The sequence below is a fragment of the Malaya genurostris genome, chromosome 1 (genome assembly GCF_030247185.1).
Source record: "Malaya genurostris strain Urasoe2022 chromosome 1, Malgen_1.1, whole genome shotgun sequence".
NCBI classification, from domain to species: Eukaryota; Metazoa; Arthropoda; class Insecta; order Diptera; family Culicidae; genus Malaya; species Malaya genurostris.
This window is the reverse complement of record NC_080570.1, coordinates 128122618-128149166: the sequence shown is the minus strand read 5'-3', so window position 1 is coordinate 128149166 and position 26549 is coordinate 128122618. Positions and strand designations below refer to the sequence as shown.

General features: G+C 36.8%; 1 protein-coding gene across 5 annotated transcripts in view; it reads right to left on the bottom strand.

Annotated features, from left to right (window-relative positions):
• Positions 1–6311: 6311 nt before the first annotated feature.
• LOC131425731 (transmembrane protein 47) overlaps positions 6312–26549 on the bottom strand; it is a 144268-nt gene continuing 124030 nt past the window's right edge. For 4 of the 5 annotated variants that reach the window (XM_058587833.1, XM_058587836.1, XM_058587835.1 and 1 more), the window contains exons 3-8: positions 22026–22104; positions 21761–21947; positions 21538–21687; positions 12767–12829; positions 6632–6849; positions 6312–6455 (exon numbers count right to left, since the gene is read on the bottom strand). In XM_058587833.1, coding sequence (XP_058443816.1) covers positions 6671–6849; positions 12767–12829; positions 21538–21687; positions 21761–21947; positions 22026–22104 — 658 coding nt within the window. In that variant the 3' untranslated portion in view covers positions 6312–6455; positions 6632–6670. The remainder of the gene's footprint in view (positions 6456–6631; positions 6850–12766; positions 12830–21537; positions 21688–21760; positions 21948–22025; positions 22105–26549) is intronic. The other variant, XM_058587838.1, reaches the window with a different exon arrangement.

Here is a 26549-nt window from a genome sequence, read left to right as displayed (position 1 = left end):
TCCTCGTCACATTCGATCTACAAAACTTTTGGCTTCCATGGCTATGAACACTTGCTACTTCCTCCTCTTTATAAAAATTTTTATGACATCATTATTTGCTCAAAATTTTCCATCTGATAATGATTATTTTACAACGAAAGGCTGTTTAACATCATAGTTACATTCGTACTATAGAATAACTTTTTTATACCATTTATTTTACCACGGCTTTAATTATATATATATATATATATATATATATATATATATATATATAATATATATATATATATAAATATATATATATATATATATATATATATATATATATATATATATATATATATATATATAAATATATATATATATATATATATATATATATATATATATATATATATATATATATATATATATATATATATATATATATATATATATATATATATATATAATTATTGTATTATATTTTTGTGAGCTTCACTTAGTTGCTAGAAATATACTGTACTCGTAAAGAAGTACCAATTTTTCGTAAAACCCGATCAATTTTCCCTCACGCTTCCCATATTCGGGACAATTACTCCACTCTCTCAACCTCAAAATAACCTTATAATCTGTTTTGATTTATCTTCCTTTTTGTCAGTGAACTTACTGCAGATCTCCTCCATGATTACCCTAAGTAGTGTAGAAAGTATCTGTGCTTGTCAAAAAGTATCGATTCCCACCTTTGGTACATGTGCCAAACTCAATGGTGATTCGTTTAGTTGTTTCGTAGCTATGCTGAGACTAAAATACACTCGCGTTCATGGGCAGATAAAGGCTATTTTCTTTTAATTCTTTGAGTTTCCCGGCAAAATGGAACCAGATTCTTTGAAACTATTTAAAGAAAATTGCGTTGCATTCAAATTAACAACTTTCCCCCTGAAAATGTCCTATTGATAATCTCTGAAGAGCAAGAAGGATCTGTGCCAAATTTGATAGCAATCCGTTCAATAGTTCCGGAGTTCTGCCGTTACATCCCCCTTTTTAAAGGCACTTGCTACATCCACCCTCATCTATATCATATCTAAGCTATGCAAAATTTTTGCATGATCTTCAAAAATTATCGATACTTGTCAAATTTTACGAATTTTTTCATAGCCTGTTAATGATACTTGCTACGCTTCCTTCCTTATAAAAATACCTTTATGACTATTTTTGAAGACCAAGAAATAACAGTGCCAAATTTCGTAGCAATTCGTGCAATAGTTCCAGAGTACTTACTATACCCCCTCCCCAAAGAATATCCTTATAATCATATCTAAGTTGTGCTAAAAGTGTCTACGGTCTTCAAAAAGTACCGACTCTCGTCAAATTAGATAAAGTATTTTATGACCACCTTTGTTAAGGACACTTGCTACAATCCCTCCCCCCATGGAAATATTCTTATAACCATCTCTGAAGAGCAAGAAGCACATGTGCCAAGTTTGATAGGAATCCGTTAAGTAGTTTCGAAGTTTTTAAAGGCACTTGCTACATCCAACCCCTATTAAATCATATCTAAGGTATGCAAAATGTTTCCAAGATCTTAAAAAAATATCGATTGTCATCAAGTTATATGTACTTTTTCAAGACCCTTTCTTGTTAATGACACTTGCTACGCTCCCTCCCCCCACAAAAATACGCCTATGACCATCTCTGAAGAGCCAAAAGTACATGTGCCAAGTTTGATAGCAATCCGTTCAGTAATTCCAGAGTTATGCCATTACAAACATTGCACCCCCCTTTTTGAAGTCACTTGCTACATCCACCCTCCCTATAATTATATCTAATATATGCAAAATGTTTCTACGGTCTTGAAAAAGTATCGATTCTCGTCCAATTAGACAAATTTTTTCATGACCCCCCCTGTTAAGAACACTTACTACGCTTCCTCCCCTATTAAAATACCCTTATGACATTTTCAAAAGAGCAAGAAGTATCTGTGACAAGATTGGTCCGTTCAGTAGTTTTGGAATTATGCCGTTTTAAACATTACACCCCCCTATTTAAAGGCCCTTGCTACATCCACCCCCCATATAGTCATATCTAAGGTATGCAAAATGGTTCTACGGTCTTCAAAACGTATCGATTTTTGTCAAGTTATATGAATTTTTCCTTGACCCCCCCTTGTTTATGACACTTGCTACGCTCCCTCCCATATAAATATACTCCCTTAACCATCTCTGAAATACAAGAAGTACCTGTGCCAAGTTTGGTGGCAATCCGTTCAGTAGTTCTGAAGTTATCGCGTTACAAACATACAAACTTACATCCATTTTTATACATTTAGATTTCATTACAAGATTTTTTTCAGTGTCGGAAAATAACCATAGATCTGTCAAAAATAATCATGCTCCAGGGATGTCAGGTTCACAGATTAATCTGTGTTTCACAGATTTTGAGTTTTCTGCACAGATTTTAAAACTGACACAGATTTTCACAGATTTCTGAAAATGATCACAGATTTTCACAGATTCTTGAATAAATCACCGATTTTCACAGATTTTGGATATCGGGTATAGTTTAGCACCAAAAAGTACAGAGCGTGGTGGTAGTGAGACCTTTTTTTTTGGTCACCAAATTTGATTTTGAACTGCTATAGGGGTACGGAAAACGGTCACAGATTTTCACAGACAGGTTTTGGGTTTTATTTTTTATGCTCTCGAGCAGGGTTATTTTTGACAACATCAAATTAATCGCTCGAGTTTCAGATTTCAACCAAAAGTTAAAATTAATGCCCCGTTTACACTTCTGCCCACATTATCGAAATGACGGAATGCGTAATGAATTCTTAATCGACTGCATGATTTTTCAGTGCTCGATCGGTTCAGTGCTAGAATTTTCGCCTGAGTTGGCTGCTCGATCAACCTGATTGACAGTGACATTATAAATTTCATTGAATATTCGCTCATTTTATGAATGTGTTGGCGTGTAAAATTTAGGCGACTTAAGCCATTTCATTACACTCCAGCTAGAGGAATGGATGATGCTGACTAAGGTAGGCCGTTTTGTTAATTTCCAGCGAATTTCAACAGTTTATGTTGGAATTCTAAGAAGAACTGGTTATTTACTAGTTCTGTATATCCGAAAAACATGAAGACTTCAATGTGTATAATCAGTTATGTAATGTTTTCATATAAAAATAAACTGAAAGTCAGCACGAAAACGTGCAAAATCGGGAAAGAAGAAGAAGAAGACAAATTGACAATTCAGTCCGCATCTTCTCACTCAATTCCGACTGATTTCCGAATCAACCGGTTGGAGGCGAAATTCATTCGGAATCGGTTGTTGCACTGGAGTTGGAATTGATTCGGAATTCATTATGATTTCCACATGAAATTCCGAATGAAAATTTCTCGCCGATTCGGAATTGATTCGGAATCCATTCGGAATTGATTCGGAATCCATTCGGATCTGATAATGTGGGTGCTGGCTGCCAGTATGCTGGTGTCAGTGTACTGCCCTCTTAGGAAAAAACGTTCAACTGTGGTCCAATGATCCAAAGTATTAGACCAGCCTAAGAAAATCATTACTCTGCCTGGGAGACGGCGGAGGATGGAATTCGATCACTCAATAAAAAACACAGCGCTGAATGTCTCAATGAAATTCATTTTATTATGTTTATTATTATGTAAACATTACATAAAGTAGAATTCGAACAAGACCTTCTCGATTTATTATGTTGTATTTTTTCTATATATGTTGAATTTTTCGTTTCGATAATACAACTTCTGGCCTGTCAGTTCGTAGTATGCTACTCAAAATCTGTAAAAACCGTTCAAATGTCAGATTCCTGGATGTGCATTGACTGTTTAATCTCGTTCGTCTTCATTTACTCGCTTGCAATGGCGTTTTTCTGTGCGTCTACAGGTAAAGGTATATATTCCAAGACTAACTGACTGCAGACTGTTTTCCGTTCCGGATTTAAAATTCCGTTCGCCATTGACACGTCCCCGAGTTTCCGTGTCTTGCTTGCTACTAATGATCTGGTTGGTAAAAGTTTGGTCTAGCAGCACGTTTATCGGCTCTTGCTCTCTGCCTCTTGCTATTCAGTTTTTTCAGTTTGTGAATGAAGTTTTCCGTTTGATGCTAGCTATACCGACATGCTGATTCATTGTTTTTTCCCTTCTTTCGGTTTCAGTGTAAAGTGTATATGTTACTAAACGCATTCAATGCTACTTTGATATTTCGATAGGTTTATGCAGTATTTGACTTTAAATCATTGATAAGGTTACTTGTTTGTTTGTTTGATAATTGCATTTTGTTTGTCTATGTAATCGAGACGTGAAGCCGAACCAATTTATGCACAGATGGCACTGAGAGAAGTTCGATCATTTTCTTCCTGTGCATCTGAAAAATGAACTTGTTTGTGTTTGCTTGGTAGATAAAATTCTTTATTCAAAATTAATTCATATTAATTACATGTAATTCAATGTAGCCGATACCTATGTATTTACACAATTGACGAGTTTACCAATTATTTTAATTTTACTCAATTCGCGCATGTTAATGAGAGTTTATAAAGTTTTTTTTTTGTTTTAGAAAAGTAGAATATTATCGATTCTGAGATAAGTTAGCTGGAATCGATTATGCATATATATAAATACAAAGATTTTCATTTAAAACTCAATGGCTGTTCTAATTAGCAAACAAAAAGTTAACGTAAGAGAAGGCAATACTCAATAGTAATCGCAATATGCTTCTCCGCACATTCCTCGCGCAGTCTGGCTTATGATTTGATGGGTGCCTTCCTGGGGCCGACGAGTTCGACTATTTCGTTTTGAGAAGTGTGTACAAAAGTGTCTGTGTCTTTCGCTACCGATTTGACAGTTGGGGCTTGGAAAGAGATTGGTCTATTTGGTAAAAAATGTGGATATGATTTCTCTGTTTCTTCACGAAACACCCGGATAGTCAAAGATAATGTTGTACATCAACGTACAAATGCACACTAAACGATTTCGAGTGTTCTTTTGTTAGGTTAATTTTCCTAGAGTTTACGTTGCTGAGATATTTTCGTTGAGTTGTGTAATTGAGATTCTTTCCAATCAGATCCAATGGTTCTCATTAGTGTCGATTTGAACGGAGATGTTCTGCTGCTAATTTATGTGTATACGAATTTTTTTTCCATGTGCAGAAGAAGGCAGACAACAGTTTGCTACTCATACAAATAGTGTTGGTAATAATAGTTCGATATGGAGTGTTTTTCGTGGTTGTTGTTGATTTGTTCGTTCGTTTCAGTGTGTTCGTAAACGTTTGTTTTTTAGTATACTGCTATTCTTAGTTGCGTTACAACGGGAAAAGTTATGTGTTTATACAATTTGACTGGTTTCATGTTTCCTCGATTGGAGTAGAAAATTTGACTATGATCGCCTGTATAAGAAAAGAGCACATTCTTCTCTAATTGTTCAGAACAACTTTCGAAAGTATGATTGAACAAACTAAGACTATTGAAAAAAAAACTTTCGAGTAAATATTATACAATAGTAATTGTAGTAGTTTGATGTAGTTTTATACCTTCGTTAACAAACAGTTAATAATTTGTGTTACTTTTTTAGGTTCTGTCCGTTTGTTTTCTTCTGCAGATAGTTGCTTTTCTGAAAAATTTTGTTGTATAAATAGTGTCATTTCCTTAATATGTTTGTCAATAAATATGTTTTTCTTGTATATTCTAGTTTAGCATTGTTTGACGGCGCCATACCCTTGCCCATGTCACATTCTTTACGTTTTTTTTTCTCCAGTGCTGTCCGATCTTAACCTTGCATCAATACAGCGGTGTGACTTTTCATGATGTTTACCGGCTCTTCTGGTTGCTTTTTAATAACTTCTCAAAAAATCGCGTTCATTCTCTGCATTCTGTTGATGTTGTTTCTGCTGCTGTTTCTTCCCTCCTTGGTGGTTCCTGCTGATGATTCCAGGGTCTGTTTTAATTTTGAATTTCTCGAGTATTCCAAAGTAGTACAAAAAATTTAAAAGGATGTAACCATCTGAATGCGAACGAAAGAAGAGTTCTAATGCTTGTCTGGTTAGTTTCATTTGTTTTTTTTGAATGAGCGTTGCCTAAACAGGTTTGGTCGGATCTACACATTTTTTTGTTTGTTTGTTTCGTTTTGTAGTGCAATAGTATCATTCGAAACGAAACGGTAAACGCGAAATTAAAAGCTGACTCGACTATGTTTCTTTTTTTTTTGCACTTGTTTGAAAACGAAAATTTATCGCTTATCGATCGAGTACCAAAAATACATCGATATGCTCCAACGATAGCAATTAACATTCATTTGGCTGGAGAACACACTGAATATTTTTTTGTTTGGATATTTATACTTTTGCTTGATTTTGCTCTGTTCTAGTAGGTAAGATTTTCCATTTTCACAGTTTTTGCTTTGGTACATCATCTCTATAACCTTTTCTTTGAGAGGATTGTGAACGACAATTATTTTTCTCGTTTTTATTTAAAACTGCAACGAGAAAAGAATTGAAATATTAGACAATAGTTGAAAGCACGGTCATTATGCGGTAGTAAAAGAGGCTCCTTAAACTGGCAACCGTGCGCTCGTATAGGAAAAATGTAACCACCTGTACTACCGCATCGTGAACATAAATGATTGACGGACGAACGAAAATCGATACTTACAGCCTAAAGTACAACATCGGGCAGGGCGTGTGGCCGGGCCTAGTCTCGCATCGAGACGTCGTGTACTATTTTCCTTTCCTTGTAGTAGATCTCTTCGGATTCCTTGTCGCACAGGAGCAGCACGACGGCACCGAACAGGAAAATGGCAGCACCCCAGCCGACACCGTACGCCCAGCCGAACTCCCACACTGGCCGGTTTCCTGGAAGAAAGTTCGGATCTACGATCAACGGGAGGTATGCTCTGGTTCTTCTGGTATGGCGCAGGTGGCTCGTGCCACCAACAAAAAAGCAACACACTACAAGCATAGGACCAGTCGGGGCCTGGTTCTTAGCCAAGCTTTGTCCCTTGTCCAACGGAGTGTCTTCTCATTTTCTGCCACACTTGCGAAATAGATCAACGAAAAGTTTCAATTTCCCAAAGCCCAATCCCAAAAGTCTGGCAACAATTAAATAATCAGTTATACCCTAGGACCTGACAAAATTTCCGAACCAGTTTCGGAACAGCTCATTATGCTTCTCTTTGTTAGTATTTTTTCAAATTGTTTATGTTGGATACTTGTGATAGGTCGGCAAAAATTAATTGTTCTTGAAAAATATTATTAATTTCTCTAAGCTAAAAAATTTCTGTAGAATAAACATTTGATCGAAATTAATTCAGAGCTATATTTCTGAACGATATAGCATTTCGGTACTAACATGTGATTAGGGCATATCGTGCGATATGCCCTTTTGAAAGTTACGAAAAATAATGCTCATTACTCAAGTTTTAAACATGAAATTCAAATATATTGCGCACAATTTCGTAGATTGGGCTTCTATCTACGAGATTATATCGATTATTGTGTAAATGGTGGTTGTAGAACCGAGCAATGAGCATTATATTTTGTAACATTCGCAGGGGCCTATCGTGCGATATGCCCTAATCACATGTTACTACCGATTTGTCTAATTGTGTTCAATTGATAAATAACCGTATGCTATAAGAGGAGAAGCTTTGCGGATTGCGGAATGAATAACTGTCTCGTTTGGTAACAGTTGTCGCGAGCGATGTATAATTTATAACAGGGAGTAAACGGAATAATACTACACGCTCGTTCAATGTTACTCTAAAGTGAGTACAATTTTACTCACTTTCGTTAAAAGTGGAACTACTCTATAGTGAGTAAAACTTGTTTACTCACTTTTGAGTAAATACAGTATTTGTCAAATTCTGAGTAACATTTACTCAGTGCTACAAATAGGAAAATTAGCTCGAGTGAGTAAATATTACTCAACAATTGAATAAGGAATTCTTTGCTTTAAACAAATACTAACTTACTTCTATCCAACGAATGAAGGAAGCCGCTACCTGTTCATCGGTCATTGGAAAGGATCCGTCTACCTTCCTACGTTGCCCACGTACTGGCATTTTGTACAGCATTCGTAGAAATGCTCTGATGTATTCTTATACAGAAAAAATAAATAAAATACTTGCTATATGACTGAACACTTTCTTACCGTCTTCAACCTGCGCGAATGGCTTTGAGGTGTATAGTAAGCATTTCGATAATGTGCCCTTATAATCTGGTTCCGCCTCCGATAAAAGGCAAAGTTCAGTGAACGAAAATTTCCACATAACCTTTTCAAAGCACTGTGAGTTAAACTTGTTGTCAATTAAAAAACTAAGTAGACTTTTGAGTAGACTTTTTTTGACATTTGAATTAAATAAGCAAAAGTGAGTACAAATTACTCACTTGAGAGTAACATTGAATGAGCGTGTATATGTTCACACTATGAGTTGAAACAAGTTTTAACTCTGATTTAAAGTTTAAAGCGAAATAACATGTTTTACGTTTGCGTTATTTCATATTCAGAAAAGTCACATTAAAACAGGTTTTCCCTGAATAACATGATATAATTGTCAGTAATACTACGTTCACACTATGAGATAAAACGAGTTTTGACTATGATTTCATATTTTAAGCGAAATAATAACATGTTTTAACGATAGTAATATAAAGTTAAAACCGCACTGTTCACACTAAGAAAAATGGTTGTACCTATCTGCGTTGCCAGGTAATTTTTCCAAAAATATGTAGTCTGCGCAAAAATCTATCTGTATCATATCGGTATCAATATCTCTTCTACATAAGTAGTAGAAAAGATGAGCGAAAAAAAAGGTCCCTCGACAACTTTTTCTCATGCCTATTCAATCTAAAAACCAAAATCGGTACTTATCTGTGTGATCCGTGAGTTATCGGTATTTTGGGAGAACATATCTGTATTGTGATATAGAGGTCAAAAATCTGTATAAATACCGAGAAATCGGTATACCTGGCAACGTTGGCACCAGTTTTCAGTTTTGTTTTATTATGATTACATGGCTACTTTGATGGAAAACTGCTGTTGTTGAACAGCTTGTCAATTGACATAGTCGAAAAGTGAAGGAAAATGATAGCAGGGTTGTGCTTTACTGACAATTATATCATGTTATTTCGGGAAAACATGTTTTAATGTGACGTTTCTGAATATGAAATAACGCAAAAGTAAAACATGTTATTTCGCTTAAAACATGAAATCGGAGTTATAACATGTTTTAACTCATAGTGTGAACATAGTATAACGCGTTTTTCTTCCGTGTTATTTCATATTCAGAAACGTCACATTAACATATGTTTTCCCAAAATAACATGATATCAGCTGTTTTTTAAAGAACGGCGAATCTAACATTGACAGCAAATGGAGAAAAACATCGATGAATGTTTCGATTTTGGTTTCAAATCGTATTTAGAAATTATCGTATATTGTCAGATCAATTTATGATTAGTCGATGAATTGTTAGTTTATCTTCAAAAGTGATGCAAATTTTACCACTTTCTATCTATATCCACTGAATAAATCAACATAAAAAAAGAGTTTCGCCCTTTTTCGATTTGTTTACTTTTATGCTTCCTGTGTGAATTATAAAGATTTTCATGAAATTGGCTGGATTTCGCGACAACGACAAATCTGCGAGTTATTATATCGTCTCATTTACTATTTCCAGTGGTAAAAGGCTCGGAAACCATCTGAAATAAAGGAAAGAAAAAAAGGTTTCGCCCTTCCTTACTAGCAATTGAAGTATCGCCTCGTTTGTTGTCATGAAGGGCGAAACTTACGTAAACAAATGGAATGACAGTTTCGCCCTTTATAGTTCTTTGTATTACAAAGATTGAGATTTTTGTAGAATCCGAATTTTTAGGCAAAATTGTAATTAGAGTGCCTATAACCAGAGTGACGACATCTCATCCGTAATGCTGGCAACAATTCAAAACATTCCATTAGCTTTACATTGAATTGACAGGTCGTTTGCTCGTTTGGAACTGGGAGCTGTCATTCCAAACGAACAGCTGTCGCCACTCTGATTATAGTCACTCTAATCATAATAAAACAAAACTGAAAACTGGTACCAACGTTGCCAGGTATACCGATTTCTCGGTATTTATACAGATTTTTTACCTCTATACCACAATACAGATATGTTCTCCCAAAATACCGATAATTCACGGATCACACAGATAAGTACCGATTTTAGTTTTTAGCTTGAATAGACATGAGAAAAGGTTGTCGTGGGACCTTTTTTTTCGCTCACCTTTTCTACTACTTATGTAGAAAAGATATTGATACCGATATGATACAGATAGATTTTTGCGCCAACTACATATTTTTGGAAAAATGACCTGGCAACGCAGATAGGCACAACCATTTTTCTTAGTGTGAACAGTGCGGTTTTAACTTTATATTACTATCGTTGAAACATGTTATTTTAGGCCAGTGTGAACATAGTATAAGATTCGTCCATCTTTGAAAAACAGCTGATATAATGATCAGTTAAGCACAACCCTGCTAGCATTTTGTCTGTCATTTCGCGACTATGTCAATCAGAGTTGCCAGGTTATTTTTTCAAAAATCTGTCGAAACTCAAAAATTTATCTGGATTTGTCTGGGTCTACTATATACAAGGAAATTTATTGCCGGGCCTTATTTTCAATGAGTAAAAAAAGGTCTCTTTGAGGAGCAGTTTGAAGATAAATGCTACACCGACCATTCAGAAACAATTGAAGAACACAAGCACGAAATTCAAGTTGCTGTTGCTGATATAAGGACAGAAACAATCGAAAATGTTCTCAAAAATTGGGTGGATCGGATTGGTTACTGACAAGGCAGCCGTGGGGGAAATTATTTTTCTGAACTTTTTAAATTCACTTATTGAAATCTACCAAACCGTTTTTATAATTGTATTTTTAATTCTAAATTTTTACCCTGTACTATTGAATGATTGGTCAAGTTCGAATATGGAATGGCTGGCATTTTTGGTTCCGGAGATGATAGAATTGCAATAATACAAGTGACAGAGATGGTCGGGTGAGTAATTTATTTAACCCGAACCCGATCCGTACCTGATCAAAATTTAACAACTTTTACCCAAGTACCATAATAATTTTTTTCCAAACCTATCGTATAGAGGCCAAAACCATAAAGATCTAGTGAGAATTTGGAAAATCTGGGAAAATTTTAAAAATCTGGTAAAAGATCTGGTTAGTTTGAGTGTCTGACGAAGCGAGAAAAATCTAACATTTGCAAGACAAATCTGGCAACCTGGCAACGCTGATGTCAATTGACAAGCTTTTATCAAATCAGTTTTCCATCAGAGTAGCCATGTAATCATGACAAAACAAAACTGGAAACTGGTACAACCATGTCTGTTCGGTTGTTTTACGACATGACTTTTTTGGTCATTTGTTGAACAATCCTATCAGCGTGGTCACCACGAGATAGCGTTATGGTGATTGTTTTGACATATCTCATGTATTTAGAACAATTTTTGACAAATTTTTCCATTTACTTGAGTTTGAACGAATGCAGATGACAAAACCTTACAAATATGGGTAAGAAAAATGATTATTCACGTGTTGTCATCGAACATATGATTTAAAATTGTCCTATACTCTTGAAAATCTCGGATGAAATTTGAAATTTTCAGTTCCCATACAGATTTGATTTAGATGATAAAACATGAGTAAATAGACTAATGATACAGCTTTTGATCATAATTTATCAATTAATCTTAAAATCCAACCATGAAAACGAAGAATTTTGCAGATATGAAAACAGTACCCAATTGTATTTTTGCCGCGATATTTTTGTTGATATGCACGATGAGTTAACACAATGTAAAGTGTCACTATTTCAGCGCGTTGTTTCGGTGTGAAGCGATTTATGGCAAAAATTGTACTGAATTGACGTTTCAAAAACATATCTGATGTAAAAAAAGCCTAAAAAACATGTCCTAACATTCCCCAATATATGTGTAGCACGCTCATATAAATTTTTTTTTTGTCAAATTTGAGTTCCTTGCATTCAAAATAAAGAATTTTCTTCGTGATGTTTATATACATGGATTCATAGTTGTATCATTCCTCTTTTCTTTTAAATAAGAAGCGACAAAAAGTGACTCAAAACCATTTCCTTTCGACCGGTTTTGAGTCAAAATTGAATGATTTTGATATCCTTATGTTAGATGTCTCACTTAGCATAATCGAAACCACAAAATGTCTATTGGAAACATCTATGATTGATGATTCATGGTTTGAAAAACCGGATCTATAAATGACTATGAAAAACGACGTTTTCTTGCATTCTTAAATTCGATAGGAATATTCCGAGAATGAAAACGCTTTGAACTGCAAGAATTTTTTTTCACCAAAATGTTTGAAAACTCAACCCTTACTCTAATCTATGAGAATTCATGGAGTGAGTTAGTTTTACTTAAATCCAAGTACTCAAATTTTAGCTTATTGTTCCAGTTTAGGAATTTGAGTAATCGCAACTTAAACCGTAAATTATTTTCAAGAGGCGTGTATAAATCATATTTCTCCCAATTGGTCATACACTTTTCTTTCTCGTACAACCAATTGAACAAATAAACGAAACATAACAAAACAAACAAAACAAAATCAATCAAAAACTTATAGAACAGAATAAACAAAAAACTCAACCGAACGGTCACTATTCAGTCTCGGTCTATAATGATCAGCTGCTGCTATGGCTTCTACACCGGAAGGCTTCAGCATCGTTGGAGCTGCGGAAGAGAAGAGGAACATTTGTTTGTCTCACCTAGATTAAGCTCCGCCGCGAAGCATACCGGATAAAGAATGAGAGCCACCAGGAGAGAGATTACTGAAAGTATACGAAAGTAAAGATAACATGTTACTATATAATATATATGGCAGTCGTGGAATTATATATTTGATGGTTCGTTTAGTTTTTGTAAATTTGATGTTGTGATTCATTATTACTAAATTATATGAAAATTTCAGATGTCATTTCAGAATTCTTTGAATTGAATTTAGATTTTGGCTGTTTTGATAGCTTGACGGTACCCAGACAGATATCTTTCGGTTGCCGGAATTTCTTCAAAGTGGGATTATTAAACTCTAAACCAAAGTTGCCAGGTTATTTTTTCAAAAATCAAACCAAACAAACGTTCAAGTTCATACAATAAAAAAAACTGTGTTTGTATGCTGTTATTAATTCGCTAAAAACTATCGTTGCGTACGATTTTGCCCACACCCTCATTGAACATAACTCAACATTGAGTGACACATAACTCAAATTCATAAAAAGTGCACGTACTCTATGCTTGAGTTACCACCTATCTATTCATTTTTGAGTTAAGAGTCGAAGATGTTGAAATAAGCTCATAATAAGAAAAAAATATTTTTTCAGAGTTTGGTAAGTTTAACTCAAAATTTGAGTTCCTTGCACTAAAAAATAAAGAAATTTTTCTTCGTTAATGTTTATATACATGAATTTCAAGTTAATGTCATTTTTCTTTCTGGAAAGCGCAAAAAAATTATCCAAAACAATTTACTTTGGATAGGTTTGGATTTACTTTCGACGTCTCACATAGCATAGTTGGAAACCACAAAATTCCAACTATGATTGATATTCCGATAATGAAAACGCACTGAACTGCAAGAAGCATTTTTCACTCAAATGTTTGGAAACTGAACGCTTGCTCTAATGTATGAATAGAAGCGAAAGAACTCATGGCCTGAGTAAATTTTACTCAAATCCATACTCAAACTTTGACATATTGTTCCTGTTTATAAATTTGAGTAATCGCAACTCAAACCATGAGTTATATCCAAAGAGCGTGCACACGCATTACCATTGTATCAGACCCTATCAGCTTGAAGCGATATCAATCTTCAGTTCAGCAACGCCATCGCACGGCAGCACATTCAACATATCATGTCAATTGTATGAGTGCGCAGTGCTGCTATTTTGGCGCGCACGAATTTGACATTTCTTTCCCCTACTTTTGTGTACGAGATTCGATGCGGACTCGCCTGAGGGCACCAAGCTCTCAAAAAAGGATGTTGCCAATGATTTGTTCGGGAAATGTGAGAGCTGGATATCTTGTTAATATGAAGTCTTTGATTGTATTCAAGCTCGAATGCAAGAGCCCATAAGCGTCTGCTAGGATGCCGGTCAGAGATGCCATTTATACAGATTTATCTGTATTATACAGATTTTTGCATTCTCATACAGACTTAATACAGAGTACAGATTTCATACAGATTTCCTCAATTTAATACAGATTTATACAGATCTTACAAAAAGTAAGAAAGTATTTGATTCCTGTTACGAGAAAAAAGTCTATCAATCAACGGACAAATCACAAATTAATATGGAAATCTGTTCTGAAATCCATTTATTTTATAATTTCAAACCAATTTGAACCGATATTCAAGGAAGTGATGGCATCATGACACTTTACTGTCAAACTGAGAGTTGTATGACCCGACATGACGTTGCATATTGGGTGTTAAAATTCCATGTCAAATTATGAAGTCAACAATTTCAAACTAGATGAATATATTAAATTACAATTCAAATGTTGTGGATAAAAAATTAAAAAAAAAACTATGAAAATCTACCATCCTAAAAACCACAATCTATTGGAATAATATCTTTTATAGTATGTTCACATTAGCGCTGATATCAAGTGATATACGGATATACTTGATATCCGATGATATCATGTGCGATATCACTTGATATCCCATACAATTTGATGTCAACGCGTATTATCATTTTGGCATGATATCCGGGGTATCATGTACGATATCATGTCGAGTTGTCAAAAATCGCAACTAGCAACACGGATAATGGCATTGAACGCATTCTTTTAGAAACGTCACTTCGAGAGTGACAATAAACAATCATTATAATTTCGAATTTTTCAACGAATACTGGCGTTCGGAGACCATAAAATGCAAGACTTCAACTATTGATTTAATTTCAATAGAGAAAGGTAATATTATTGATCTTATTTCTAATGAGAACATTCAATATGATAACTTGATTGTCAAACGATATCATTTCGATCATATGTGAACACTTCGACATGATATGCATATCATCTCGGTATATCAAGTGATATCCGCGCTAATGTGAATATGGTATTAGCATCATTTTGTTGTAAGAATGTCATTTTATTAGTGAATTAATACAGATTTTTTGTACAAAGCAATACCGATTTTTTATGAAAATATCTGGCATCTCTGATGCCTGTATCTAAACTACACTGATAAAAATCTGCACGATCGATTCAAATGTAAATAGCACTTCACATAAATAAAGCGATTTGTTTTAAGATTTCATGTGGAAATTTATTAAGATGCAAGATTAGATTATTTTTCACTTAGCTTTGATGTGTTTTTCTTTTGGAAGTGATGCGTTCTGCTATCGAATCGAACTACATGTGTTAAACACTTCATTTTTAGTGGAAATGAGTACAGCACAAATGTAAGTACAAAACACGTGATTCAGTCAACCGTGTTTCAATTTAAACCTATATGGAAAACAATGTGACATTCGTGTGAAATTCATAACATAGAAGTAACGATATATCGTATCGTTATAATGTGAATTTCAGATAAATGTAGCACGATTTCCACTAAATATCAACAGTTTTTACACTCATTTTATTAGTTAAGTGTATGTAAGTGTATCAAAGCCAGATTCCACACGAAAAATTTAGACCAGAATTTAGATCCAGATAAAAAATCCAAGCACAGAATTTAGATTCAGATCCAGATCAATTCCAGAATCCACTTCTAGAACTCAGAGCCATGTCCAGAATTTAGCTCCAGCATTCAGTTCCAGAGCCCAAGTCCAGAATTCAAGTGACAAACTCAGTTTCAGAATTCAGATCCATAACTTAGATCCCGGTCCTGAATTCAAGTTCATAATTTAAGTCTATAGAATTCAGGTGAAAAAATCCGATCAATAATTTCGGTTCAGAGTCTAAGACCGGAGTTCCGTTCTAGATTTCAGTTCCAAAATCCACGTTCGAAACCCAGGTCCTATCCAAAATCCAGATCCTAAATTTGGGTCTGAAGTCTAGGTTTATCATCCAAGTCCAGAATTCAAATCAGAGTTCGTATACAAAATCTAGACTAGAATTTAGGAAAAAAGATCCGGGCCAGAATCCAGGTCCGAACCTAAAGTTCGGAATCAAGGTCCAAAGTTAGGTCCAGAATTAAGATCAAAAACTCAGGTAACGTTCAAAATCTGAGTTCAGAAACTAGGTCCATAATTCAACTCCAGAATCCAGATCCAGGTTTGAGATCCAGATCTAGGTCCCAAACTATGTTCAAAATTAAAGCTTAGGCTCAGAATTGAAGTCCTGAATCCAGATTCCAGTTCCAGAATTCAGGCTCAGAGCTCAAATTCAGAATTCAGTATATTTTCTTTTATTTAAAAGATATTTTATTCAGGCCTATTTGCGTACAAGCTTTACGTGGCCGATTTAGCTGAGTTTTTCCATTTTTTTTGTATTGGATCTCGTTGTCACCCTTTTTCTAGGGGGAGAGGAGCTTCCATTTTCCTCCTGCGAGGATTGAGGGGCAGTTTGTTCGTGGTTCGTCTCGTCATCCATTGCCGTGGTATTGTTGTTGATTTCGTTACTAGTTGCTGTGGATGCGCCTTGTTGTACATTGTTTGCAGTTGCTGGTTGGTTAGATGGTAAGCTGTTGATTGCAGCTGGTATACTTTGTTCTATAGGGGATAGTTTCACTGTTGTTGGTGACTGTAACAGGTGTACTGGGGTTGCTTGGGGTTGGTGTGAAGGAAGCACCGTTGTCCTTTGGTATAGTTGTCTCCTTGTCCGGTTTATCACATGGCTTACCGTGAACAGCTTTTTGGCAATATTGACATGTGGCCATTTGATTGTCATAGGTAACAAGTGATTTGCACGGGATTCTTGTATCCTGACCAAATGTCACATAAGAAGGTATAGGCCTCCTCAAGCGCATGCGTAACAAACGTACGCCATTTAGAATACCGGGGAAAAAAATCTTCCACTTTTCTTTTTCGATAGAGAGAATCTCTCCGTATTGGGACATGGTTTTGCGAATATAAGGACGCTTGAGGGAAGATCATGCACACTCACTTCTATAGCACTATCTTCCATATATACTGGAATGTTGTACTTAATATTTTCATGCTCCACATAGTGCACATTATTATTGTCTTTAGCGAATTGAATTGCATCCAACTCTTTATGGAACTGGATATAAACAACATTATTGGTCTTATTGCATTGAAGTCAATGCACACGTTTAATGTCAAGATGCATTTGCTCCTTAAGCAAACCTTCAAGTTCTCGTATCGAAGGTCGAATTTTGCACTGTCTGAAGTCAACAATAATTGTATTCTTTCGTACCGGCGGTAGCTTTTGTTCGTTTGGTTCACTCATTTCGAGATCGTTCTATTGTTCACTACACAATACTGTACTTGGTTTCTTCTGTCCCGAACATAAGCGGTTTTGGTTTATGGACTAACTTGGATGAGATGTTAAATCGAACGGAGAATTCAGTTTATGAATGTAAAGAGTCCAAGTCCAAATTTGAGTCAAAATTTAAGTTTTAGTATTCATGTTCAAATCCAATTCCAGAATCTAGTTCTAGAATTCAGTTTCAAAACCAGACCTGGAATTTAATTCCAGAATCTAGGTCCAGAAATCAGTTCCAGAGTCCTAGTCCAGAATTCTGTACCATATCCCAGTCCAGAATCGGTTCATACCAAAAAATAAAGCGCAGAATCCAGGTCTAAAATTTAGTTCCAGAAGTCAGGTAAAGAATTCAAGCTCGGATCTAGAATTCCGGTTCAGAATTAAGTTTCAGAAGTGCTGCATCCGGAATTAAGGTTCTGATCCTAAATCAAACTCCAAAATTCAGGTTCACAACCCAGGTCCAGAATCGTTCGATACCCAGGGCCAAAATTCAGGTTCCAAGCTTTTCAAAATCCAGGACCAAACGTCAAGCTCAGATCGTAGGTTCACAATTCAGTTTCCGTATTCAGTTCAAGAATCCAGGTTCAGAGTCCAAGTTCAAATTAAGGTCCAAAACTCAGCTTTTGGATATAAGTTCAGATCCAAAATCCAGGTTCAAATCTAGAATCTAGTTCTAGAATCCAGATCCAGGTTCAGGTTGAGGTCCAAAACCATCCAAGTTCAGAGTCCAAACATCAATTCCAGAGTCCTAGTACAGAACTTAGTTCTATATCCAAGTCCAGAATTTAGGTTCGTTTGGAATCCGAATTCCGGTTGATAATTTAGGTCTAGAATTCAGGTAGAATATTTCGCTCAAGATCTCAGATCCAGAATCCGCATCCGGAACCTAGATCCTGTACCCAAATCCAGGCTCAAATTCTGAGTTCAAATCAACATTTGTGTCTAAATCCAGGATTAGAATTTAGGAAAAAAAACTGATTTAAAAGCCAGGTCCAGGATTCTAGTAAAAACCTTGGGTCTTGGTCCAAATCCAAAGTTCAGTACTTAATTCCAAAATCCAGGGTTATAATTGAGTCTCAGAAGCCAGTTGCAGGTCCCGAATTTACGTTCAGTCCTCAATCCACGACTAGAATTGAGGCCATGAAAGCTGGTTTGAGGTCAAAATCCCTAATCTGGGATCAGAATTTTTGTTCCAGAATCGATCCATGCCCAAAATTGAAGTTCAGAATCCTGGCCTAACATTTCGTTCTTGAATCCAGGCCAAGAGTTTAAGTCCAGAATCCAGATCTAAAATGCAGGTTCAGAGTTCAGTTTCAGAATCTACATCCAGAACCCAAGTTGTGGTTTCAAATCAAAGTCCACAATTCAGATCCATAATCGATGTTCAAAACTCAGAGCCTAAATTCAGGTTCAGGTTCAGTATTGTTTCCGAATTCAGTTCAAAATTCCAAGTTCAGAATACAATTTCAAATTTTGGTAGAAAATTCAGTTCTAGGATTCAAGTTCAGATCCGAATCCAAATTTCGATCAATAATTTAGGTCGAGAATCTAGGTGCGGAATTCTATATCTATATTTATTTATTTATTTATATATATTTTAATCAACAGGCAAACTAAAATCCTAATGATTATTTCTAAGAATATTAAAAAAATTCGCTTTTATTCTGCTACGAGGAAAATGGAAATCGAATCCCATAGATACGCCATTGAAGGTTCGCTGCAATCCAATAACGGCACCGTTGATTCCGTAGTTAGTACGACGTAGAGGCATTCTGAGGAGGTTGTTGTTGCGAAGAGCTCTAGAACGAACGTTGATGTTGATTTGACTGCAGTGCAGGAATTCCTTTCGAAAATTCAGCTCCAGAATCTGCATTCGGAACCAAGAGTCTGCTCCCCAATTCCTGGTCCAGAATGAAGTAGAGTGCAAAAACCCTCGTTCAGGATCCAAGTTCAGATCCATAATCCAAATCAGAATTCATGTCCGACATCCTATGTTAGAATTGAGGTTAAACAATTTGATTCAGAATCCAGGTCCAGATTTCTGGTAGAAACTCAAGGTCCTGGTCCAAACCCAAAGTTCAGTATTCAATTCCAAAATCCAGGCTCATAATTCAGTTTCAGAAGCCAGATCTAGGCTCCTGATCCAGAATTCCAGGTCCAGGTCCAGGTCCAGGTCCAGGTCCAGGTCCAGGTCCAGGCCCAGATGCAGGTCAGGAATCCAAATTCAGAACTTAGGTTGAGTTCCAGAATCCAGGTCGAAAGCTCAGGTCCAGTAATCAGTTTCAGAATGTATAACCGAACTCTAAGCTCAGGTCCCGAGTTCAGGTTTAGAATCCAGGACCAGAGTTCAGTTTCAGAGTCCAGCTTCAGAGATAAATACAGAATCCAGGTCCAAAGTCAAAGCCCAGAATCCGAGTCCACAATTTAGTTTCAGTTACCGAATTCAGTTCAGAACACAGTTCCAAAATTTAGGTCCAGAACTAAGGTTCAGAATTCAGTTTCGAAATTCAAATTCAGAATTCAATTTCAATATCAAGTTTCAAGAATTCATGGTCCAGAAACCAGCCCCAAAATACTGGTTCAGGACTCAGTTCCAAAAATCTGTTGCAGAATCGAGGTCTTGATCGAGAGTTCAGGTTCATCCATCCAACGGATCTATAAATTTGTATCTGAATCTGTCCTTACCATATAAATAATCAAGTTCCAGGTTCTGATACTGATCCAGATCTAGGGTCTGAACCTTGACTTCAACTTGATCCATGACCTAAATTTAACTTATTAGCGGTACAAGGAACTGGAAGCAAACCTGGACTTACAATATTGCGTTTCCAGTACTCGGACTAAATTCTGTTATATGGTAAAACCAGGTTCAGTTCAGGATCTTGATGTGGACCAGATATATGGTGAATCCCGGTTCAACTACTCTTTTGCATCCGAGATAAATACACTCGACAGAGTTCAACAGCGGAGAGCTTGATTGATTCTTTTAAATTCATATTTACTTAAGCCGGGCTTTTTGTTTTTCCGGTTCATCGCATAGTTGCTGGTTTCATCAAATATTATGTCGCTTTCGCTTGAAGCCAAAACTAACCCAGTTCCAACCCTAAGAGCAAATTCAGCAGCTGCAAGATTCATATGAGTGGTCTATAATCTAAATGAAACTGAAACAAACGTATCCCCAGCAATCCGTTTTAGTTTTATTTATTCGACCAGTTCTACTGTCAAATTTAAAACTGGTATACACTGCCGTTCTATTTTTTCTATATTTGAAACACAGATAAAACGCTGCTGGGGCTGCCAGTTTATTTTGTTATAATTTCTAGATTTAAATTTTAAAACTGACATAAATTATGCATCTAGAACTAGAACACTACTGAATATGCCCTAAGAGCAAATTCAGCAGCTAGAAGTTCTATATGGAAGATCTATAATAGAGCAGAAACTGGAACAAACGTATCCCCAACTAGCCGTTCTAGTTTTATTTATTCGACCAGTTCTTCTGTCAAATTTAAAACTGGTTTACGATGCCGTTCTATTTTTTGTATATTTGAAACACGAGTAAAACACTACTGGGGCTGCCAGTTTTTCTTGTTATAAAATTCAGATTTAAATTTTGTAACTGACATAAATTATGTATCTAGAACTAGAACACTACTGAATATGCCCTAAATGTTGTCAAATCCAAACATTTGACAGCATCAGTTAGGGTTGAAACAGGGTTGGGTTTTGCATCAAGCAAAAACGCCATTAGCTCGATATCGTATAACCAACATAATCATAGTTTGCTGTGATTATATTTATTGTCCGCGCTTGAATTATGTCCGCATTTTTTGAGGTTCTGTCATGTTCGTGTAAAATCTTATTGTAGTAATAGTTATTCAATAAACAAGTGTAGTTGTCAATCTTTCTTAAATTAGCACTAAATATTTGATATCTGAGGAATCATCATTAGTTTGAATCGTCAGTCGGAGCGGAAAACCTGTTGTGTCGTAGTTCCATTTGAGTAACAGTACGTAATAATGTAATCAAACCCGTTAAAACTAATTGACTGGTTGGCAGTGTTTCAACGAGCAATACTCACATGCAACCATCATGACCAACACGGCGATTCGGTAGAACTTATACTTCAAAGTGTGGTCCTGCGTCCGCAGTCCGAGCCCAGTTAGGATAGTCGCCAGGGCATCGGTGACCAGGGTCACAATACAGAGCGCTGCGGTGGCTTTTATGTATGCTGGAAAAGGAAACATTTACGGTAGAGTACGGTACTTTGTTCGAGCGCGCGGGAAGCAATTAACGATACTTACTGACATCACGGCTCGGATAGCAACCGGGTGGATCCTGCAGGTTGAAGGGCAGTGGCGGTGCGTAGTCCTCCTCGATGCAGTGTACGAACAGACCCTGCCGCCAGTTTTCCGCCATCAGCCAGTCGGTGGAGGTGAGTGCCAGGATCATCAGGACAATCACGATTACCCCACAGATGAAGGCAATTACCTGTTGGCGGAAGGACAGTAATGTGATTACCGATAACGGTGACGAGCGAGTGTGTATGTGTGCCGTGCTTGAACGTACCTTGAGCGGCCTGGTGATGGTTACCGTCTCGATTGTCGTCGTTGGAGCCATCTTGTCCGGCGAAGGTCCTCGCTTGGAACTGTAAGTCGAAGAGAAGAAAAAACAGAGAAACGCTGTAATGAATGATAAGCCCACGGCGAGGATACAATTAGGATGGATTTATGAAATTGAAATATTGTCGCTGATGATGAATAGTGTGGGCAACAAAAAAAAACGCGACGGTTGTTCGGCTCCATCTCCGCTCTGTTTGTGGGTATTCTTTTTTTCTGGGAGCAAAGATTAATGTTTGTTTCGGTTGTTTTTTTTTATGTTCAATGAATGGACACTGCCAATTTGATTTTCTATACTTTTGGTATGAAAAGAAATAGGTTCGTGGCGGCAGTCGCGGCCGTCCTTACTGTGGGATTGTTGCCCACCTGTGTCGCCAGTAAATTAAAAACTTTCTGTTCGTGGCTTTAGTGGCTTTATCAGTCGTTTTTCTGGTAGATAAAGCTCTAGCAAAAGGCAACGGGATGGAAATCGCTGTGATTATTTAGATGAGAGGTTTTGCAGATTTTGAATTAAGTGTTTACGTTTAAATTGGGTATAATTTTAACTGTTATTGTTTTCTAGCGTGAATGAATTTTTCGAAATTTATTTTTTTCTGAAACCCTAGTGAACATCACAAAGCATGAAATACGAGCATTAATACGACCTACTAAAACTATTTCCAAATATCGAGATGATACATTTTTATAGGGTTTGACCCTTATTACCGTTCCCACTTCCACTTTCACATTCACTTCACTTACATGTCAGTTCACTTGATTTTCCCTATTACCAGTATCACGCATAGTGAAGTGATCACTGTAGTGGAAAAAACTCATTTTTTCAACTTTCGTGCAAAGGACCTAAATTCACTTCACTCGACTTTCACCTTGAGGTAATACCATTTTTATTAGGAGATGACTTTTCTGCTGCTCGAAAATATTTATTTCACTTAAATGGCCAAAGTTTTGAAGCAATAAACATTCGAAACGTTGCCAATAAGCGTGAAACTATAACATCGTCCATAGCTAGGAGAAGTATCTGACTTATTTCTTATTTTCCGGATGTTGTCAAAGTACTTTTTCCTTTTCTACCTGCGACGTCTTTGCAGTACCTTTCTAAACAAACTCAATGACAAGTAACATAATCCTAGTGTGAACGGTGCATTTCTAACTTCATATTACTATCGTTAAAACATGTTATTTTCTGCAGGTGTGAACGTAGTATAACGCAGTCTTGAACTCATACCTATCACTACTAACGAACAACAGCCAGTGAGAAGAGAGGAAAAAGAATGTGAAACAACGAGAAACGAAAGTTTAGTGAAAAAATATCTACCAGCTATGCTACTCTGGATTCATTAGTGTATTATAAGAATGTCTTAGTTGTTAAAGGTGATACTGGCGCAAAGATACTGACTCCGCCTCGAGACCAGCTCATGTTCATGAGGTACAATGACAGAAGGATGAACATTCTAGAACATAGCCCAACAAAATAAATCGTTCGGAAGGTCACAAAACCTGGCGGATGAAGAAAGCTGTGTTCTGCACAGCAAGCAATTTCCACGATTCCACGGAAGTGAAATGTCCGTATTGCACAAAAAATGAACCAACGCATTTCGGTTTTTAAAGGTCAATTAGGTATAAGAAGTGAAAACTTAATCAAGCGGAAGTTGGACCGAGATAAGAACGGTCGGCTCGGGTCATCGAAAGGAAGATCCGGTCGTTTGACGAGAACAATGGTGGAGGAACACGAGATCAGTGATTATACGGCACGGAAGATCGGAATGGAAGCTTGCGGGGCGGTGTCCAGGGCACGAAAATAAACCTCACATGATTACCAATCGTATCCGAGAGCTATGTAAGAAAATCTCGAACTTCCCAAGCGGAAAAAGTCCGGAAATCCCGTTCACCAACGAGAGTATATTTACCATCGATTCCGTATCGAATTTCAGAACTGACCGCTATATAAGTTTCCTGCGGATTAAAGACGTGACCGACGAGCATAGAAGCAGCTTGCTGTTAATGTTTTTAGAAGTACACATTACTTACTTGTTTATTTATAGCTATTTCAGGTATGTTTTCAGGTATGTTCATCAGTGAAAACAGGTCTTAAGATCTTCACGAGCAATCAAGCAAAGCCTTGGTGTAATAATTCCTGAAGTGGAATTTGACCTTCTGTTTCAGCAGACTTCGCAGCCGATTCAGAGTGTACAGAACCATTGCATGGCTGGTGTTACGATTCTACTGACACTACGAATCCTTCCAGGTCGGGTCTCGAACATACGACAACTGGTTTGTAAGACCAATGCCATTTCAATGCTGTTCATAGTCATTGAGCTACATACTGCTTATTTGTCTAGTTAGATCTGATCCAGAAACGTTTACACTCATCCAAGAACTTCGGTGTCAGTTTATTTATAATTTTTCAATGCTGCTCATAGTCATGGAATGGAATTTCAGGAATGTTTTCAATCTTCCAAGGACTTCAGTGAATCGCGAGTATGGAGCCAGAAAATAAAGTTTTTTAATGCACTTTGTTATTCTGGGAGATATTACGGTCTGAACTACAGGTAGTTTCTGGATGGCGTAGTTCTTTCACAACAGACTTATTGATTGCATGTGCTATCGCGAGTTTGGACGAGGACAAAAAGTTCATAACCTTGTGATGGTAGATCTGAAAGCTCGAGCTCCAGGCAGTTTTTGGGTGATCCAGAACATCTAACATAAATCTCTTGATTGTAAGTGGAATCACTAGTATAAACCGTCATTAATAAGTTCGCTATTGCAGTTTGTTGTGCTGGTAGATCTTAAGGCCTATACTCCAAGTAGTTTTTGGATGAACAACCCATAACTGATCACAATGATCCAACTAATTGAATGTGATACCACGAGTATAGACCACAAATAAGATACTCTCTAAAGTCATCGGTTTCGTTGGTAGACCTCAAGGCCTAAATTTCAAGAAGTTTTTGGATGGACAAGAACTTTCACAGATATTACCAAAGTATGTCAATTAGCTGAAAATAATACCACGCGTTCATATACTGATTTCTCCTTTCCGGAGAGTTCTTAAGTAAATAAAATAGAAAGTCGCGTAGGTTTAAATAAAACGCATGAAAAAGTCGCGTAAATTCGCGTAGATTGAGGTATTTGGATCATTGTCCTCCGATGGCAAGGTAAACACGGAGGTCTAGACCGGGATTTTAGGTGATTAGGTTCTTCCGTGGACGCACCTTAAACAGCACTCACTATCCAGCCCCGATTTCAATCCGCTGGATAACTTAGTAAATACTGTCCCAGAAGGTATGGACGCAACCAAAAACCGCTGCCATGCGAAATGGAATCAGGAAGCACGGCGAGGATAACACCTTTGAGGATAAACCGAAAACGGGTCGTAAAAAAAGGTCCTGCTAACCCTCAGTTGGATAAACGTATACTGAAGGCGTTCGAGCAAAAGAAGGAGGTTTCAGTTCGGGATGTGGCCAAAAATGTGGGCAATTCGAAGTCAAATATTAGTCGTGCTAAAGAACGTTTGAATTTTCGAACCTATAAGAAGCAGAAACAACCAAAACGTAGTCCGAAACTAGAAGCATCGATCAGACCGAGGGTTCGAAAGCTGTACTATACGATTCTTGCTGGAAATTTGAACTGTATAATCATGAACGACGAAACCTACGTGAAACTCGATTACAAATCCTTGCCGGGACCACAATATTATACGGTGCGAGAAGGGCAAGTGTTAAACCAGTCCGAGACATCGATTGAAGTCGAAAAACTTGGTAAGAAAGCTATGGTCTGGCAAGCAATTTGTAGCTGCGGTAAGATTTTGAAACCCTTCATCACCACTGCTTCAATGAACAGCGAAATATACATCAAGGAATGTTTACAAAAACGACTTCTATCAATGATTCGAAGCCAAAAGGGTCCTGTTGTCTTCTGGCCAGATCTTGCTTCTTGCCACTACTCGAAATCAACGGTAGAATGGTATACTACCAAAAATGTCACTTTCGTCCCAAAAGACATGAATCCACCAAATTGCCCTCAACTTCGACCAATTGAGGAATTTTGGGCATTAACGAAGGCTCATCTTAGGAAACGTGTCTCGGCAGCCGAAACCATTCAACAGTTCGAAAAAGATTGGAAAAAAGTGTCAAAACTTGTCGCCAAGAAGTCTGTACGGAATTTAATGAGGAACGTTCGCAAGAAGGTGTGCCAGCTAGTCTACAATGGCTAAGTAGCAAATGTTGAGAATAATATTCTGTTGTTGTAGTCTAATATTATCAGTATATCGAATAAAATTTGAATATCTAACACTTGTGAATTATTTACAGCGAAATCAAAGTGCATCCATACTTTCTGGGACAGTCTTTATGGTGTGTCATGAAGCTCAAGACCTGTTTTAAATGCTTCCAGGCATCACTACTCCAACTCTGACCAGTCCAAGGTTTTGTGATCCTGTTAAAATTCGAGCCTATGCTAGGGACATCGCTATCGT